Below are 16,659 nucleotides of genomic sequence, written 5' to 3'. Positions count from 1 at the left end.
TACAAAATACCTCTTGATAAGGAACTCCGTTTGTACAGATGATTTATTTCTGATCAAGCTGTCTGCAAAGGCAGATCCCAGAGGCAGTGTGGTAAATGGTGTCGCCAACACATTTCATGCATTGGATGTGATTTTCCCTTGGCCATCTCCGTCAAGACAGCCAAAATGCCAAGAAACTCTCATTGTTAGTATGTTTTTATATGGCTCTTAGTCAACACTGTTTTAAAAAAAATTTATGTCTTATTTATTTTTTTCCAATTACATGTAAAAACAATTAACATTCATTTTTTAAAATGTTGAGTTCCCAATTCTCTCCTTCCTTCCCTCCCTCTCCTCCCCCCTCCTCCAGAAGGCAAGCAATGTGATAATAGATCATACATGTGCAGTCATGCAAAACATATTAGTCATGTTGTGAAAGAAAACACAGACCAAAAAAAAAAAAACAAGAAAAATAAAGAAAGTAAAAAAGTATGCTTCCAGCTGCATTTATACTCCATCGATTCTTTCTCTGGAGGTGGATAGCAATTTTCATCATGAGTTCTTTGGAATTGTATTGGGTCATTGTATTGCTGAGAATAGCTAAGTCATTCATAGTTAATCATCCTTACGATATTGCTGTTAATGTGTACAATGTTCTCTGGTTCTGCTCATTTCACTTTGCGTCAGATTATATAAGTCTTAGCATATTTTTCTGAAAGCATCACGCTTATCATTTCTTATATCACAATAATATTCCATCACAATCATTTACCACACTTGCTCAGGCATTCCCCAATTGATGAATATCCCCTCAGTTTCTAATTCTTTGCCACCACAGAAAGAGCTGCTCTCTATATTTTTTTGTAAAAATAAGTCCTTTTTTTCCCTTTAATCCCTTTGAAATAGACCTAATAGTGATATTGCTGGATCACATGGTGTATACGGTTTTATAACCCTTCATATCTTTTGGCCATTTCTCAATTGGGGAATGACATGTATTCTTATAAATTTGTCTCAGTTCTCTATGTATTTGAGAAATGAGGCCTTTATCAGAAAAACTTGCTCTAAAAATTTTTCCCACTTTTCTGTTTTCCTTCTAATCTTGGCTGCACTGGTTTTGTTTGTGCAAAAACTTTTCAGTTTAAAGTAATCAAAATAATCCATTTTATGTCCCATTATGCTCTCTGTCTCTTGTTTAGTCATAAATTCTTCTCTTATTCATAAATCTGACTGGTGAAATAGTCCATGCTCTTCTAATTTGCTTATGATAACATTCTTTATGTCTAAATCATGTACCCATTTTGACCTTATCTTGGTATACAGTGTGAGATGTTGATCTATACCTAGTTTCTTTCAAGCTGCTTTTCAATTTTCCTAGGAATTTTTGTCAAATTGTGAGTTCTTGTCCCAAAAGCTTGGATCTTTGGGTTTGTTAAACACTAGATTATTATGGTCATTTGCTATTGTGTATTGAGTCCCTAATCTGTTTCACTGATCCATCACTCTATTTTTTTTAGCCAGTATCAGATTTTTTTTTTTTTTTTTTGGTGATTACCACTCTGTAATACAGTTTGAGATCTGGTACTGCTAGACAACCTTCATTCACATTTTTTTTTCATTGATTCCCTTGATGTTTTTGACCTTTTGTTCTTCCAGATGAATTTTGTCCATTTTTTTTAGCTCCATCAAATAATTTTTGGTAGTTTAATTGGTATGGCACTGAATAAAGTAAATTAATTTAGGTAGAATTGTCATTTTTATTATATTGACTTGGCCTACCCATGAGCCATGAATATTTCTCCAATTATTTAGATCTGACTTGATTTGTGTGAAAAGTGTTTTGTAATTGTGTTCATATAGTTCCTGGGTTTGTCTTGGCAGGTAGACTCCCAAGTATTGTATATTGTCTTTCACTGTTTTAAATGGAATTTCTCTTTCTATCTCTTGCTGCTGGACTTTGCTGATAATAAACTGCTAGTTTATGTGGTGTTTATTTTATATCCTGCAACTTTGCTGAAGTTGTTTATTTTTCAACTAGTTTTTTAGTTCATTCTCTAGGATTCTCAAAGTATGCCAACATATAATCTGCAAAGAGTGATAGTTTTGTTTCCTCATTGCCTGTTCTATTTCAATTTATTTTTCTTATCTTATTGCTATAGCTAGCGTTTCTAGTACAATATTGAAGAATAGCGGTCATAATGGGCATCCCTGCTTCACCTCTGATCTTATTGGGAAGGCTTCTGGCTTATCCCTATTAGAGATAATGCTTGCTGATCATTTTTGATAGATTCTACTTATCATTTTAAAGAAAATTCTATTTATTCCTATGCTTTCAAGTGTTTTTTTTTAAATAGGAATGAGTGCTGTATTTAGTCAAAAGCTTTTTCTGCATCTATTGAGATAATACGGTTTTTGTTGTTTTTGTTTTATATGGTCAGTTATGCTGATAGATTTCCTAATATTGAACCAGCCCTGCATTCCTAATATAAATCCTAGCTGGTCATAGTGTATAATCTGTGTGATGTATTGCTATAATCTCCTTGCTAGTAATTTATTTAAAAATTTTGCATCAATATTCATTAGGGAAATTGGTCTATAGTTTTCTTGCTCTGTTTTTGCTTTTCCTGGTCTAGGTATCAGCACCATATTTGTGTTTTAAAAGTAATGTGGTAGGACTCCTTCTTTGCCTATTTACCCAAATAGCTTATATAGTATTAGAATTAATTATATAGCATTAGATTAGTAATATATAGTATTAGATACTAGCGTTAACTATATAGTATTAGAATTAATTGTTAAGTGTTGTGTGAATCCAGCTGGGCCTGGGGACTTTTTTTTTCTAAAATAGTTATTTAAGTATTGTATTTCTTCTTCTGTTAACCTGTTAACAATTTATATTTTTATAAATATTCACTAGATTGCTAGATTTCTTGGCATATGCTTGGGCAAAATAGCTGCTAATAATTGCTTTAGTTTCCTCTTCATTGGTGGTGAATTCACCTTTTTCATTTTTGATACTGGTAATTTGGTTTTCTTTTTTTTTAATCAAATTAACCAGCAGTTTATCTCTTTTATGGATTTTTTCACAAAACCAATTCCTAGTTTTATTTATTAGTTCAATGGTTTTCTTCCGGTTTTATTAATCTCTCCTTTAATTTTCAGGATTTCCAGTTTGGTGTTTAATTGGGCATTTTTAATTTGTTCTTCTTCTAGTTTTTTTTAATTGTATACCCAATTCATTGATCTGCTCTTTCTCCATTTTATTGATGTAAGTGTGTAGAGATATAAATTTTCCCCTAAGTACTGCTTTGGCTATGTCCCATAAATTTTGATATGTTGTCTCATTGTTGTCATTTTCTTTGATGAAATTAAATTGTTTCTTTGATTTGTTCTTTGACTCATTCATTCTTTAGGATTAGATTATTTAGTTTCTCATTAATTTTTAATCTGTTTCCACAGCTGTTTATTGAATATAATTTTATTGCATTATGATCTGAAAAGTTTGCATTTAATATTTTGAATTTTCTGCATTGGGTTGTGATACATGATACATGGTCAGTTTTTGTGTAGGTGCCATTTACTGCTGAGCAAAAGGTATATTCCTTTCTACTCCCATTCAGTTTTTTTCCAGAGGCCTATCACTATCTAACCCTTATAAAATTCTTTTTTTTTAAATGGGATTTTATTTTATTTTATTTTATTTTATTTTATTTAGGCATTTGGGGTTAAGTGACTTGCCCAGGGTCACACAGCTAGTAAGTGTCAAGTGTTTGGTCTGAGGCCAAATTTGAACTCAGGTCCCCCTGGCTGCAGGGCCAGTGCTCTATCCACTGCGCCACCTAGCTACCCCTACCCTTATAAAATTCTGCTCATCTCCTTAACTTCTTTCTTGTTTATTTCATGGTTAGATTTATCTAGTTCTAAGAAGGGAAAGTTGAAGTCCCTCACTAATATAGTTCTATTGTCTTATTTCATCCTATAACTCATTTAACTTTTCCTTTAAGAATCTGGATGCCATACCATTTGATGCATATATGTTTAATATTGATATCACTTCATATTGTTCTCAATGTCTAGTATGATACATTTTCAAAATGAAACAGGTTAAATAAACATTTATGCATATCATGTATTGGGGTGGAGAGGAGTCTGTAACCATCCTTATTTCAAATATTTTGTATTGAAAGGAAACTGCCTGTCCTTATGGGTGCTATGTGTAAATTCTGGTATTCTGGCTAGGCTATCTACTCTTCCTCCTCTAGTTAAATAAAGCAAGAACAAAAACTAAAACTAAAACCCTCTCATTTGTGGATGACAGTTTTCCAGATTCCATTTTAAAGAGGGTGAGATTGTATATAGGATTACATCTGTGGGTGAGAAGGAAACAGTAGGATGAGATGAATTCTCTACATCAAATACTCAATTTTCTTGAACATTTCCCTAGTGAATAGTGAGAAAGATAAATATAGGAAATTTAAGGTATTTAAACAAAATCGTCTCCAAATAAATGGTTTTCAAAAATGCAAAAAAAAAATATTGATATTACTTCATTGACTACCTTTTAGCAAAAGTACCTTTTAGCAAAATATCATTTCCCTGTTTATCTCTTTAAATGTATTTTTGCTATTACTTTGTCTGAGATCATGATTGTTATCTCTACTTTTTTTACTTCAACTGAAGCATAATAGATTCTGCTCCAGCCTCTTACCTTTACTCTGTGTGTGTTTCTCTGCTTCAAGTATGTTTCTTGTAAACAATGTATTGTCGGATACTGGTTTTTAAATCCACTCTGCTATCTGCTTCTGTTTTATGGGTGAGTTCATCCCATTCACATTCAGTTATGATTACTGTGTATTTCCCTCCATCCTCTTTTTTCCCAGTGTTTGTCCTTCTCTTGGTCTCTTTTCACCTTCTCCCTCTTCAAAAGTCTGTTTTGCTTCTGACCACTGCTTCCCCAAGTCCACCCTTCCCTTTGTCATTCCTTCCTTCTCTTATTCCCTTCCTCTCCTGCTTCCCTGTAGGGCAAGATAGATTCTATACCTGAGTGTGTACATTATTCCCTCTTTGAGCCAATTCCAATGAGAGTATGGTTCAAGTGTTTACCACCTCCATCTTCCCTTCCAATGTAAAAGCTCTTCCTTTCACACCTCTTCTATGTGAGATAATTTACCCCAGTCTACCTTATCCTTCCCCCTTCTCTCAATGCATCTTTCTTTTTCATCCCTTAATTTTATTTTTTTGAAATCACCACATCATAGTCAATTCATTCCTATATTCCTTGTCTATGTATACTCTTTCTAACTGCCTTAATAATGACAAAGTTCTATGGAATTACAAGTATCATCTTCCTATGTAGGAATATAAACAATTTAAATTTATTGAATCCCTTATGATTTCTCTCTCATGTATAGCTTTATATGCTTCTCTTGAGTCTTATATCTGAAAATCACATTTTCTATTCAACTCTGTTCTTTTCATCAGGAATGCCTGAAAGTACTCTATTTCATTAAATGTCTGTTTTTACCCTGAAGAATTATGCTCCATTTTGCTGGGTAGGTTATTCTTGGTTGTAATCCCAGCTCTCTTGCCCTTTGGAATATCTCATTCCCAGCCCTCTGATCTTTTAATATAGAAACTGCTAAATATTGTGTTATCCTGACTATGGCTCCACAACATTTAAATTGTTTCTTTCTTAGTGCTTGCAATATTTTCTTCTTGACCTGTGAGCTCTAAAATTTGGCTATAATATTCCTTGGAGTTTTCCTTTTAGGATCTCTTTCAGGAGGTGATCAGTAGATTCTTTCAATTTCTATTTTACCCTCTGTTTCTAGGATATCAGGGCAGTTTTCCTTGATAATTTTCTGAAATATCATGACTAGGTTCTTTTTTTGATCATAGCTTTTAGGTAGTCTAATAATTCTTAAATTATCTCCCCTGAATCTATTTTCCAGGTCAGTTGTTTTTCCAATGAGATATTTTACATTTTCTCTTACTTTTTCATTCTTTTGATTGTGTTGTATTATTTCTTGATGTCTCATGGAGTCATCAGCTTCCACTTGCCCAGTTATAATTTTTATGGAATCATCTTCTTCAGTGAGCTTTTATACATCCTTTTCCACTTGTCCAGTTCTGCTTTTTCAGGAGTTGTTCTCTTCAGTGGATTTTTGTGCCTCTTTTACCATTAAGCTAATTCTGTTTTTGAAGGTGCTTTTTTCATTATTTTTTGTGCTTCCTTTACCAAGCTGTTGACTCTGTTTTCATAATTTTCTTGTGTCACTCATTTCTTTTCCCAAATTTTCCTCTACTTCTCTTATTTGATTTTTTTATATCCTTTTTGAGCTCTTCCAGGAATTCCTTTGGGTCCTGTCACCAATTCACATTTTTCTTTAAAGCTTTGCATGCAGCTGTTTTGACTTTGTTGTCTTCTGAGTTGGTGTCTTGATCTTCCCTGTCATTATAGTAACTTTCTGTGGTCATGTTCTTTTTTGTTGTTGTTTGCTCAAGTTTTAGCCTATTTCTTGACTTTTAACTTCATGTTAAAATTGGGTTCTACTCCCAGGGTACAGGGGGTACTGTCCCAAGCTTCAGGTTTTTCAGAGCTAGTTCTGGGGATCTGTAAGTTTTCAGTTCTTTCAAGGTGGTATCATCTAAGGAGACGTGTTATCACTACTCTCCTTGCCTATGCTCTGGTCTGTGAGTGACTCCCTAGCGCTTTTCTTTGCCCTGGAACTGTGTCCAGGACCCCTGCTCCCCTGCTTCCCCAAGTGCTTTTGCCCATTACGACCCTGTTCCTGCTCTTCTGCAGTCACAAGCGTCAGTGCTTCCTTCTGTCTTGGACCTGAGACTAGATCCCTTGCTCCCCCATGAGCAACCACAAACAGTCTTCTCTACCCTGAAATTGTAACCAGGGTCCCCGCTCTCCTGTGGCTGTAGGCGCTAGTGAGATAGCGCTTCTCCTCACCCTGGGACTGAGACCCAGAGCAGTGTAGGGGCAATGCAATAAAGTTCTGTGCCCAGTGCCAGCAAAGGGTCCCCAGTAATCTCCTTCTGACCAGTTGTTCAACCCCCTTACTGCCAATGCAGCTGCCCCCAAGGCCAACTGCTGGCTTGCTGATGCGCAGACTGTACTATGCTCCAGGCCCAACCACCACCTGGTTAGCCCAACTTTCCTGCCAACTTCCCAAGTTGTCTTAGACTGGAAAATTGTTTCACCCTGACCTTTTGTTAGTTCTGCCACTCCAGAGTTTGATTTGTGGTGTTATTTTAAAGTTGTTTGGAGGGGATTTTTGGAGAGTTTACCCGGGTCCCTACCTTCACTCTGCCATCTTGGCTCTGCCCCTCAATCAACACTGCTAAAAGCCCTTGCTAGTCCTCTGTACTGGTTAAGACCACTACACCAGGCTTCTATCTCCATCAGATTGACCACATTTCTCTCTCCTCTGGCATGTCATGGTAAAGAAGCAAAAGCCCAGTAGTTCGAGTCAGAAGTCTTGGGTTTGAATTCTAGTACTGTTTACTTTTATAGCTCTGTGACCTTGGGCAAGTTACTTTAATTCCCTGGGCCTCAGTTTCCTCCTCTATACAATGAGAAGGCTGAGAGATGATTTCTAAGGGCCCTTCCAGTTCTCACTTTCTCTAATTGTTTGATCTGAATTGCCCAAGCCAAATGTGTATCCCTGATGCACTTTTTTTTTTTTGCAAGGCAGTTGGGGTTAAGTGACTTACCTAGGGTCACACAGCTAAGTAAGTGTCATGTGTCTGAGGCCAGATTTGAACTCAGGTCCTCCTGAATCCAGGCCGGTGATCTATCCACTGTGCCACCTAGCTGGCCCCCCAATGCACTTTAGCTGGAGAATAATTTAGATACCAACTTATGTTTTTAATTCATTTTTCTCCAAAACATTTTCATGCTCATTATTTAATTTGATCTCAACAACTATGAGGAATTAAAAGTTGGAAATGGTCTTGGGATGCCATCTAGACCAACCCCCTTCTTTTACAAATGAGAAAGGTCGAATGTTTCCTTTTTGTCTTTGTATTCTCAGTGCCTGGTATATAGGAAGGGTTCAATCAATAAATGCTTGTTGAATTAAGAGGCTTGGCCAAGGTCACACAGATCATAAATGGTTGAACTAGGATTAGAACCTGAGTCTTCTGCTCTACCAGGGCAGGTATGGTGCCAATTATCCAGATGAGAAAAGTTGAGGCTCCAAGGAAGTGACTTGCTCAGGATCACATACGCCAGTTTTAGACTGGAGGCCTCCTGATTCCCAGAGAGATCCTTGGCCACATTCCACCCCACTGATGTGAGTACTTAGGAGAAGTTGGACACCCAGTTTGTCGTATGAGAAGATCCAGGCATCAAGCTTACGCACAGGTGCCCAAACCAGTCCTCACAATCTCCATCGTGCTGGCCACCTTGTGAGAGGGTGACATATTTAGCTATTCCCAGCACCTCATTTTATCAAGGAGGCTATGAGATTCTCCTTTGCCTCCTTGCTCTCAGTCAATAGGGGTTTGACTGTTGTTAATCCTAATCTAAGTGCTGATTAGGCTTTGGGGAATTTTCCAAGAAAGGAATTGTTTTGTGTTTTGTTGAGGTTTTTCCTCCTCTCTTACTTTGTGGCAGGATTTTTGACCTTGCAAACTCAGACTTGATCATCTTTACCCTGAGGGATGTTTTCTATGGCAATTCTATTAACGGCCAACCTTTGAGCACTGGAATAATTTAGCTTGCTTCATTATATTCTCCCCTGTTAGAACTAGATTTTCTCTCTTGTCCCTTTGCTTTGATAGATTTTAGAATTTCCACCTTTTACATATGCTAATGTCATTGGGGCTGTTTCTGTCTTGGCCTGCAGAATGAAGAAGTCAGATTCATGGAAAATGAGCTGGAGATTCAGAAACAAAAGTACTTTAAACTCCAGGCATTTGTGAGAAGCTTGATACTAGCCATGAAAGCTGATGATAAAGAGCAACAGCAGGTAAGTCAGAGAGGACACTGGGAGGCTGTCGTATATTGTGATGAGAAGTGCGATACACCACTGCTGTTCTGCGTGTTTTGTCACGTCTGTTGTTCATTCTGGTTTTGCACTGAAAAGGATCTATTATGCTGTGATTTTCCTTCTTCCTCCCCTGACCCCCCGGCCCCAGGAATATAATTTTCTTCTCTCTATCTTCAGGCTTTGGGCACAGTCTGTTAGTGAAAAGACAAGATGGCAGACCAGCACATTTGGTCAATTTGTATCCTTGCCTTTGGGAAGGAATCACAGGACATCCTTAAAAACAAAGCAATCCAGGGCCAAGGGCAACCCGCCCAGAATATTCTGAGGAGGAGAGGTTGGCCTTGGCTGGGGCACTTCCCAGGATGCAGTTCATGGGAGCACTGGCCAATCCAGAGGCTGTGGAGGAAGAGAGTGCCAGGCCTGGGCCTCACTTACCTTTTGTTTATGCAACAGCTAATGGAGGTGTATGTCTTTGGCTCAGTAATACTCTTCACAAAAGAATAGCAAAGGATTTTGGGAAATGCCCAGTGACTGTCATTAACATCACCTTTTTTCATTGTGGTAGAATGTTTGATTGTTCCATTTAAAAGATCAAGTGTTATGTCTTGGGATAAGGAGAGAAGCATAGAAATTGTTTTTTTAAACATAAAACAATGTTAAGTGTCTCAGATGAGATTTAAATCTAAGCCTTCCCAGCCATAGGTGTAGCCCTCTACCTATACCAAACTACCTCTTTTGTTTGTTTCTTACAGCACAGTAACTTGCCATCACATTCTTATGCCACAATTTGTTTAGCCATTCTCTAAATCAATGGACACCATTGCCTTTTTCATATTTTGAGTGTCAAAATGAAGACCTTTGCCCTCTTTTATTTTTTCTAGTAATTTCTTATTCTTGCTAAGGTGAATTTTCCACAAATTCATTTCCACTGAAACGAAGCTAAATGTTACCATATGTTGTATCACTAATCTGAGATAGAACATACGTTAGCGACTCAAGGGGCAGAGAAACATTTCTCAGGGAATGTCCTCCAAGGTATAAGGAATCCTAGGACTGAAAGAGCTCAGCCAGTTTGGACCTTTGCCCTAAGGCAGGGCCACACTTAGGCCCATCCCAGAAAACTGGAGGAGCGGATGATCCTAGGGCCAGAGTGAAAACATCCCTTAGATGCCGTCTAGTCCAAGCCCTTCATTTTACAGATGAGGAGACTGAGGCTCAGAAAGGGGGCAGAGTGAGGCTTTGAACCCAGCTCTCTGACTCCAAACCCATCATGCAGAAGGAGATTCTGTAGCTATTGAGCTCTAGCAATCCAAGCCTCTCATCAATTCCTTTCTATATATTCTAGAGGAAACCTCAACTATGAAGCTCAAGGCCAAAGAGTTAACTCACTCATGAGACTCAAACCAGTCTTCATCCACCTCTCCACCTGCTCATGGCCCCAGTTCAATCAACCATTAATTGCCACTTCCAACTTGGTTCAAGTGCATTGCTCTCAATTGCACGTATGTAGTGAGATTCTGCAGTCCCTTCATTCTCAGAAATCTAAAGTATAGGCTCAAAGGGCTAATTGCAGTGCTTTAGAATGTGGGCCCAGAGGCATTATACATTTTGAATAATTATAAAAAACAAAATTTGACCCAGTACTAGGACTGACCTTTGGAATGTGGTCCTGGACTCCAAGACTATAGGACTATGAATCCAATTATGCGGTCAATTTGGAATCACCAGTGGCATTTGAAATCCACGAACAACGCACAAATTCGTTTTAGTTTCAAAAGAAAAAAAAAAAAAGGAAGCTAATCCAAATTCTTGTGTGGCCCAGATTCTGTGCCGCAGTGACTACTAAGGCCTCAGACACTAGCTTTGTGACTCTGGACAAGTCATCTGACTTCTCAGTGTTTTAGTTTCCTCATATGTAAATTGGACATAGTAATAATACCTATGTCTTAGAGTTGTTTAAGGATCCAAACTATGGAAAGTGTTTTACAAGCCATAAAGTACCATATCAGTGTGAACAGGTTATTATTATTATTATTATTATTATTATTATTATTATTATTATCATTACTAACAGTAGCAGAATGAACTCAAGTAAGCTGGGCCTTGTCCCTTTTTTCTTCTTCTCTGGTAAGGAAGCTGGAGGTGCTGATGCACAACTATGATAGCGTTTACCTGAATAATGAATAACTGCTCTTTTGGTGACCAGTGGCTAGTATGGATCCTCAGAGTGTGGTCTGCCATGGTCTTCAGGTGGCCTAAGGTCTGATCTCTTGTCTTGTTAGCATTTCTATTGTTACACGATTATAGTTCTGTTACTGGAAGGAATGAATAAATTTGACATTTAATAATCTTGAAATCAGCTATAATCTTGTTAGTGTGTCATTGAAGGCAGTATCACTTTCCTATCAATCCCGATGACTTGTTTTGCTTGTCTTTGCTGTAACAAAGAGAAACAGGAAGGGTAGATAAGCAACAAAATCTTTTGTCCCAGCAGCATGTTCAGGGACTGAAAAAGTTGGAGAACGCTTGGTGTAGAGGAGATTGCAGGTTACCTAGGTTTTTAATACACAGAGACGACAATGAGCACCATTACATTTGCCCCAGACTGTTAAAGACATTGTCAGCCACAGCCACTGTACTGGTTGTTTTTACTTAGTTGGTTTTCTTCATTGCAAGGGATGGTTCAGTTCCTGGTGGGGAAAAGAGAGATATTTTGAAATGACTGTGATGTAAAAACAAAAGACATCACTAGAACCTATCTTAAAAAAAAAAGAGAAAAATGGTTACTGATGACAGATGATGAAACCTCTTTCTGTCTTCTTGGTAAAGAGGTTGGGGACTATGGGTACTAAATGTTGCATACGCTCTCTGACACTAACAGCTGTGTTACCTGGTTTTGCTTAGTTCACGGGGGCTGAGGGCATGGATAGCAGGAAATGTGTCTCGTGTGAAAAATAAAAGACATCAAGGAAACTTTGTGTGTGTGTGTGTGTGTGTGTGTGTGTGACAAAGAGAGAGAGATATCTTGGCCAATCAGCTTCCCTGAACTTTGAATTCTCTACCTTTATCATGAGGGTAAAGAGCAATTATTATCACAAAGTTTGCCATCCCCCCATGCCTCCGTCCACCTCCACCCCCATGTTGGCCTCAGACTGACGTTACAGAGACTGATATGGTACTGGCTCAGTCAGATTCCACTTGTCTCTGCTCCCAAGACCTCCAGCAATTGAAGGGTGACCAGTAGTCAATAAAGTCAACTGTTTACTTTCTTTGCTCTGCAATAGAAGCAGTCAAAGTAGTCCCAAGATTTGTTCAGGGTGTTGATATTAAAAGTCAAGGTCATAGTAAGACATTGAAAATCACCACTTCTTAGTCGACTTTATGCCTCAGCACTCAGTTTTATTTGTTTTCTATATACATACACATACCCATACAGAAATAAATATAAATAGAGAGACATGTTGCCTCTGAGACTCAAGTCTTCATACTTCACAAGACACCGACATTAGTCAGTCATGGGTAATTCAGTGTTGAACAAATACATAATCCTCTTCCCAGACTTGAAATTATTACTCCTAGATTTGATAATGCAGTTGTCTCACGTCCTTTTGGCCCCTGCCATATCTCCTGAAAATCTTCACAAAAGGTCTCATTAGTGTCTGTCGCAGTGGTTTGCCTTCCTTAATGAAGATGCTTGGCAATTACAAATTGAACTAAGTCCAGTCGTTTATTTTGTACAGATTCTGGCTAGCCAGTGCCAGTAATGACTTCCTTGTATCTGACCTTGGTTAGAGGTTAACCAGCATGCCGGAGATGAAAGCCTCTGCATCCCGTTACTGGGATATGGCATCTGAGAAGCCACGTAGCACTTTGGAGATGACCTTTCTGTATCAATAATCTCCATTTCAGCCAGAACTTCAGACTTTTAAACTGAGCAAAATAAATGGCAACCCTGCTTCAGTAAGGAAAGCCTCATTTCCACATGGGTCTTAAAGTAACTTGGACATCCCTCTGTTACATAGCATGTCCAAGGAGTGTGTTTCTAATCTTCGGCGTGGTAGGCTAAAAAGTACTTTATCTTTTAAAAGAAGGAAATGCATCCTGCCTTATTTCATCAGAAGATCTTGTGTCTTCACACCTACCCTTTATTTAATTTGTTCACATCCCTTAGTCTGTACCCAAGACCCCGACTAAGGACTGGAAATTGCTTACCTCTACTACATTGTTTTCAGTTGAGGGAGTGGCCAAATGGCCCCTGGACTTCTAAGCCCTAATGGCAAGATGGCCACATAGAAGCCAGCCAAATAAAGACCATTTGTTTGGAGTGGGCAGACACCAGTTCTCTTCATCCTGCCAAAGCAATCGGCCAATGGCAGAGGCTAGTCCCTGGTGGTCTGTCCAGGCAGCCCAGTTGCCACACATTGGTACAGATGGATCATTTAGCCATCTGGATTCGCCAATGTCACTGTGTCCCGGGAGGTTGCTGGGTCACCCGTGGATTGGGCCATGGCTTAAGGAGAGGCTGCCTGGGCCTCTTTGGTCTGTCCTAATCCATATTGCTAAAGGCACTTGTTCTCACACCAATATGCAAAATAGCTTGCAATGAAATGGAAATTGTCTCAGTGATTCAGAGCATAACTGGTACTGGCAGAGTTTAATAAGGCCCATAATTTTCTGATTCTTTAGTGGTGATTATCTAGACCCTGCTGTACTAGTCGTGACAAACTGAAGATGCCCAAAGCTCTCCAAAGTACTTGTTTGAGAATGGTTACTCATCTTCCCTCCTGATTTCCCCTTTGTCCAGAGTACCTCTCCTGCATAATCCGTGCTCCTCAGTGTCTCCTGCTTTATAATTATTAAATTGTTGATGAAAATTTCCCTTTCAGATAAGGAATGTGTTATGTTCTCACCAGAGAACCATGCTGACAGAGGATTCTTTCTCTAAATCCCTAGGAATAAATCAAAATGAGACGCTTGCAACTTTTAACATAAACCTAAGTGAATCTGTCCATATACTAATCCAAAAAAATTGATTTTTTTTTCTGATCTAGGCCCTGCTGTCAGATTTACCCCCTGAATTAGAAGAGCTGGATTTCCATCATGCCTCACCAGAGCCTGATGATACCTCATTCAGTTTGTCTTCTTTATCAGAGAAAAATGCCTCCGACAGTTTGTGATTCGGGGAGGGGGTGGGGGATGGGGGGGGCGATCTATGCCACAGCCTTTGGGCTGCCTAACAGGTGTGCATTTCAAGATAACTGCATTTTGTTGCCTGATACCCTTCAGTTGGAAAAACAAATTGAGGGAAGCAGACAGATTCTGTGAAGGATGGACATGATAGAATGGCTGCAATTTAGAGTGAAAAGAAATATGGGATTTCAAAGCTTAGTATTTGGGGTTTGGGGGTTTTTTGTAAACTGAGGAAGCTCTATGGGGAAAGCTTTATTTAATTTTTAGCAGTACAGCCATGAAATACTTAAATGTCTAATTTTGGAGAGATTTTGTTTTTCTTTTGTTTTGTAGAAGAGTCTTATTTTGAACAGTAGCTTTGAGCAGGGAACCAAGAATGCAAAAAAATAAAAAAATAAAAAATAAAAGTATTTCAACACTACCTGTCAAGACGATCAAACTTGGCTAGCCTGGTTTTTGTGGCCTCCCTCCCTCTCTCTCCTCTCCTTGTAATCCACACACACTTGTACTCAGGAAAGCAAGCTTAGAGTTGAACATGGACATGAAAAACCAGTTTGAGCTCGGATGAGTGTGGGGAATTATTCTTGGACCCCTGTGAAAATTTAATTTAAGTCAGAGATTGAACTAGAGAAGTGCTTACTAGCGTGTAATTATGTCATGTAAATCGTTGCTGTTCTTCCATCCTCTTACCAAAATGTCTGGGATGGGGCAGGGGGAAGACTGTGGAAGATCAATTCATTAACTTGAAGTCCAATAAATTATTATTTCATTTAATTTAAGTCCAGAAACAAAGGTATAACTGTTGTAAAAGATTTGACTCTTAATGGGAATTCTTGATTACTACAAGTGGCAAATATCAGTAGGATTCACACTGTACTGGTGAATTTTTGGAATTGAGCTAGGTAAAGCATTGCAGGAATGTCCCACCCTCATCACTGCCTTCATAATGTGTTTCAATGCTTCGTGAAACAGGAAAAGTCAAGGTAAGCTACTGCAATTTTTGTATCTAGTTCCTCTAAGAGTCCTCGCGCTCTCCATGTAGAATGTGTACAGTGCCATCAGCCAAAGATGCCTGCCATCCTCCCAAAGCTGCCCCACTCTTGTTAATCAGGAGCCTTGGAATTTCCTGGATGCCATTTACTGAGCGTTCAGGCCAGTTGGGCATGTTACCCAATTGTTCTATTAGCAGGCACCAGATGGCAACTCACTGTTGAAAAGACTTGGCTTCCTGAGCACCAGATGGCATTACCTAGACCTGATCCAGGTAAATGCCAACTTGTCCCCAAGCATACAGTGCTTTGTGATTTGGCAGTGTGGAATTGAGTTGCATGGTTAAATACAGGAAGGGTCAGTGTGGTAGGTGGCTAGGTTGGTCATTTCAAAAATCTAATACTCCTTCTAAGTATTCATGCGTGTCATCATCAGAACCAGGTTTGACCCCTTAAAATTCACAGATCTCTCCTTCTGACTCCACAGGAGGAGTTGTGAAATGTATTCAACCCCAAAATGCCCATATATGTGCATGTACATCTATGGGTGAATTCATGAAGGGTCTGTGATTTTGTCCATGTAGAGAACTCCTCTTGTGGGAAATCTCTCCACTAAAACACATTATAACCAATCTAGGACTTCACCTAGTCCTAAGTCTATTTGCCTCAGGCAAATAGAGGTTGGCTGACTTGCCCTAGGGTATGTATGTACCTATCTTGATATATATCTGCACCCATTTCTTTAATACTGTCTGTGGCCATGCTTTCACTAGCATTACCCTTCCAACTCGCCTACTACTTTGTAGGCAGTCTTTAAGAGTTGTTATGGCTATGCATTTGTTGTGAGACATGTACCTGCAGCCTTCCCAGGTTGTTAGGACCTGCCAAGGAATGCACCCCACTGACAGAGACTTCAGGAAACCAGGCTTATAGCCACATCATGAGGAGACAGCAGACGAAGACTATTTGAGGGGTGTGTACATGTGTGTCCCACGTACATGTACACACAGAATTAGGCTCTCCCTGTTCTCCCTCTCTCCCCACAATCCAAATTGCACCAATGGACTTGAATATGAGCGCGGCCATAAAATCTCAAATACTAGGATAAACTTGGCCATTTCACATGGATTTCTGCATGGGACACAACACCCATGATATAAAGCAGATGTAAGGAGCTGGCTTCTTAAGATATCTCTAGGAAAGGAGATCCCAGATCAGCCAGTGTCTAAAGGCTCATCTCTTTTACAGTCAATGAGTTTGCCTTCAGTATCAGTGAAGGAATCCATGAGCTCATTGATCTGGGCCTCCCTCTAATGGCGCCCATTGCTGCCCATCCAGGCTTCTCGTTCAGTGCTTGTCCACGTCTTCCTATAAATCCTCTGTGGAGGCCCCACCCATTCAGTGACCTGAAACAAATCCACAAGTTCTTTTGACATTTATGGAGTACCAGTAGCCCCTGGGCTTTTTGCTAGCCCTTAATCTCATTATCTAACTAG

At 39.0% G+C, this 16,659-nt stretch overlaps 1 protein-coding gene across 3 annotated transcripts in view; it reads left to right on the top strand.

Annotated features, from left to right (window-relative positions):
- HDX (highly divergent homeobox) overlaps positions 1-14,161 on the top strand; it is a 105,289-nt gene extending 91,128 nt beyond the window's left edge. For all 3 annotated transcript variants that reach the window (XM_027839916.1, XM_027839902.1, XM_027839910.1), the window contains 2 exons: positions 8,841-8,963; positions 14,036-14,161. In XM_027839916.1, coding sequence (XP_027695717.1) covers positions 8,841-8,963; positions 14,036-14,161 — 249 coding nt within the window. The remainder of the gene's footprint in view (positions 1-8,840; positions 8,964-14,035) is intronic.
- The last annotated feature ends 2,498 nt before the right edge of the window (positions 14,162-16,659 follow it).

This window comes from Vombatus ursinus, unplaced genomic scaffold (genome assembly GCF_900497805.2).
Source record: "Vombatus ursinus unplaced genomic scaffold, bare-nosed wombat genome assembly UNPS02004691.1, whole genome shotgun sequence".
In the NCBI taxonomy this organism is placed as follows: domain Eukaryota; kingdom Metazoa; phylum Chordata; class Mammalia; order Diprotodontia; family Vombatidae; genus Vombatus; species Vombatus ursinus.
Note: the sequence above shows the minus strand (reverse complement) of the source record. Positions and strands in the feature narration are given on the sequence as shown.